The 2738-nt window shown below is 31.3% G+C and overlaps 1 protein-coding gene across 3 annotated transcripts in view; it reads right to left on the bottom strand.

The window, feature by feature from the left end:
• Positions 1–1307, bottom strand: part of LOC106786306 (suppressor of lurcher protein 1-like) — a 124100-nt gene extending 122793 nt beyond the window's left edge. For 2 of the 3 annotated variants that reach the window (XM_014747534.1, XM_014747532.1), the window contains exons 1-2: positions 1237–1307; positions 375–965 (exon numbers count right to left, since the gene is read on the bottom strand). In XM_014747534.1, coding sequence (XP_014603020.1) covers positions 375–377 — 3 coding nt within the window. In that variant the 5' untranslated portion in view covers positions 378–965; positions 1237–1307. The remainder of the gene's footprint in view (positions 1–374; positions 966–1236) is intronic. The other variant, XM_014747533.1, reaches the window with a different exon arrangement.
• Positions 1308–2738: the final 1431 nt, after the last annotated feature.

Below are 2738 nucleotides of genomic sequence, written 5' to 3' on the forward strand. Positions count from 1 at the left end.
ATTTTACCTTGATAGTTATGTTCATAAGTCAATATAACATCATTTTTATTACAGTCATAAGTTTTCACTATCTTATATATAGAGTCAATTTTTAAAAAACGTTATTCTACTATAACTTTTCAAACACTACTGGTTACCTCTAAGCTGGTGTTTCCTAATTTAGATGTTCATCTTAATTAAACCCATCCAAAAAACAACCTCCCTAAGAGTAAACTTAGTAATAATATTAATAAATTTTGGATAAGGAAAAAAAAATCTTGATTATATAATTGATAATATTTTTTATTTTGTTATTTGTGCATTAAAGAAAGTATACAAATTGAAAGAAATATAATATAGGAAATATATAATATATTATAATATGTAAGAATTACCATTACGTCCAGGATACGAGGAGTTCCCTCATGCTTCACCTGCGTCCGATACAAACGATCCTGCACATTCGAACGACGTCGTCTGGTTAGTAGTATCCACGAAGTAGTAAGACCAGTAACAACAGCAGCATCGATACATCCTCGATACCTAACGTTACTTTCCAAGTACTTTTTCTATAAAAAAAAAACCCGCACAACTATCGTACAACCAACCAAAAAGAAAGGGAAAAAGCACTTTTGGCAAAGCAACGACGACGACGACGACGACGAGGGAAAAGCATAAAAAGAAGAAAAAAAAAAACAAACGGTAAACGATATATAGATATATCTATATATGTATATATATATATATAGTAAGAAGAACTGCACAGTTTTCTAACACGAATAAAAGTAATCCTTCTTCAGCTTTCTCTTTCACGATCTCTTCCTCCTACTACTATTATTATTTTCCTCCCTTTAAAAGTCCTGTTCGTTATGGTGTTTTTTTCTTTTTTTTATCTTTTCACATGACGCACGTTCTTCGTTGATTAATTTTTACTATTAGAAATTGAATATTTTCATCTTCGATGATTGACGGTCACTCTCACACGACTGAAATATTAAAAAACACAAAAGGGTTGTTGTATAATGTTGGTTAGATATTATTTTGTATTTGAATAACCGAGAAAAGAAATTGAAATTTTGGGATAATATGATGTGTCAGTGATATATTATGTGATTGTCTGCAATCAAGTGTGTATACGTACATGTATATGCGTGTGTATATTATGTATGTATGTATGTATGTAAAAAAAAAACAAACAAAAAGATATATAAAAAGAAAAATAGATAGAAATATAGAAAGAAGAGTAAGAAAAGTCACGCGAAAAAATGGGGGTTGATGAGTAGTACAACACGGGGTGAGATGCACACTGCTCTCCAGCGGCAGTTGACGCGACACTAGAGAAAATCGGAGTTCGCTTGCCGCCACAGGACTCAGAACGCCTGCGCTCTTTCCTTCTGAGCAAGAACGGAACACACGAGACAGCAGCACGCCAACACAACCGAACCACGCCAACACCATGCCATGCCATGCCATACAATGCCATGCCATGCCATGCCGCGCCGGCAAATTTCCAAGCAACGTAGCCACCACCGACGCCACCACCGTTTACTTCACAGAATAGTATAGAACCAGTGCTACTCCGGATTTCGGAGATGTAACCAATGCCAACGTCGTTCCTAATCTCTTTTTCATCTTCTTTTTTTCCGCTTTTTACCTATCTATTTCTTTACGAATTTTTACGAAAGGGTAGTTTCAATTCGTTATTTTATTGTTTCTTTTTTTTCTAATTATATAGGAAATATAATTTAAAAAAAAAGGAATAAATTTTTTCACAAATATATAGAGGTATATTTGTTATAGAATTTTAGATAACAATGTATATGTAAAATTTAGTTTTTGTGTGTGCCTTCAGAAATGCCTTTGTATTATACATATATATATATTTTTAAAAGTAGCCAATATTATAAGTGCAAGTAGAAGAAAATCAAAACGAGTAGAAGTTAAATCCAACGATGATCACCTGTAACAAAAAGAAAAATATATTAATCATACAATTAAGCGAGATACAATAGCCTGACATATAAATCGTCCAATTCGCAGATGCACTTTTCAATTGAATTCTCTATTTACTTTTATCAAATCTCTAATTATCGTTGTAATAAAATTAAATTTAAACGCGTGATTTTACATTTACATAATATATATAAAAAAAAAAGAAAAAGTAGAAATATAAGGTTACTAAAAAAAAATAATATCTAATAATTATTATAAAATACTTTTAAATTGCATTATATTATAGAAAATAAAAATTGCAAATTTAATAAAATACGATAACAGTTAAAAATCTTAAAGACGAAACAAGAAAAGAGAAATTACTTTAATATGTACCGAACGTTAATTAAGTTGTCAAATTTAATAATAAAAGAATTTAAATATTTTTGACTCTAACTAAATACCTATGCATCTTTTCGACGATTTTGACGGACACAAATTTGGTGTCCCAAGGAGATGGAATGGTCCATCATCTCCAATTACAACTACAAATTAATGACGAGCAAAAAAGTAATATAATAAAATATAAAATATGACTAGAGAGCTATTCTCAAAAAGTTCAAACTTGCTGTTGAACCTTTGAAAATAACACAATAGTCTGTGTAGTTGCCCACTTGATACCACATTTAAATGGGGGCCTCTTCGGCCTTAGCCTCTTCGGCATTAGCCTCTTCTTTCTTCATTTCCTGAAAACTGCATTGGACATTTTCTAAGTACAAGAAAAATAAGATCTCTCATACTACGTTTGCAAACTAACTCGTATTTTT

This window comes from Polistes canadensis, unplaced genomic scaffold, assembly GCF_001313835.1.
Source record: "Polistes canadensis isolate GaletaPanama2010 unplaced genomic scaffold, ASM131383v1 scaffold_71, whole genome shotgun sequence".
Taxonomy (NCBI): domain Eukaryota; kingdom Metazoa; phylum Arthropoda; class Insecta; order Hymenoptera; family Vespidae; genus Polistes; species Polistes canadensis.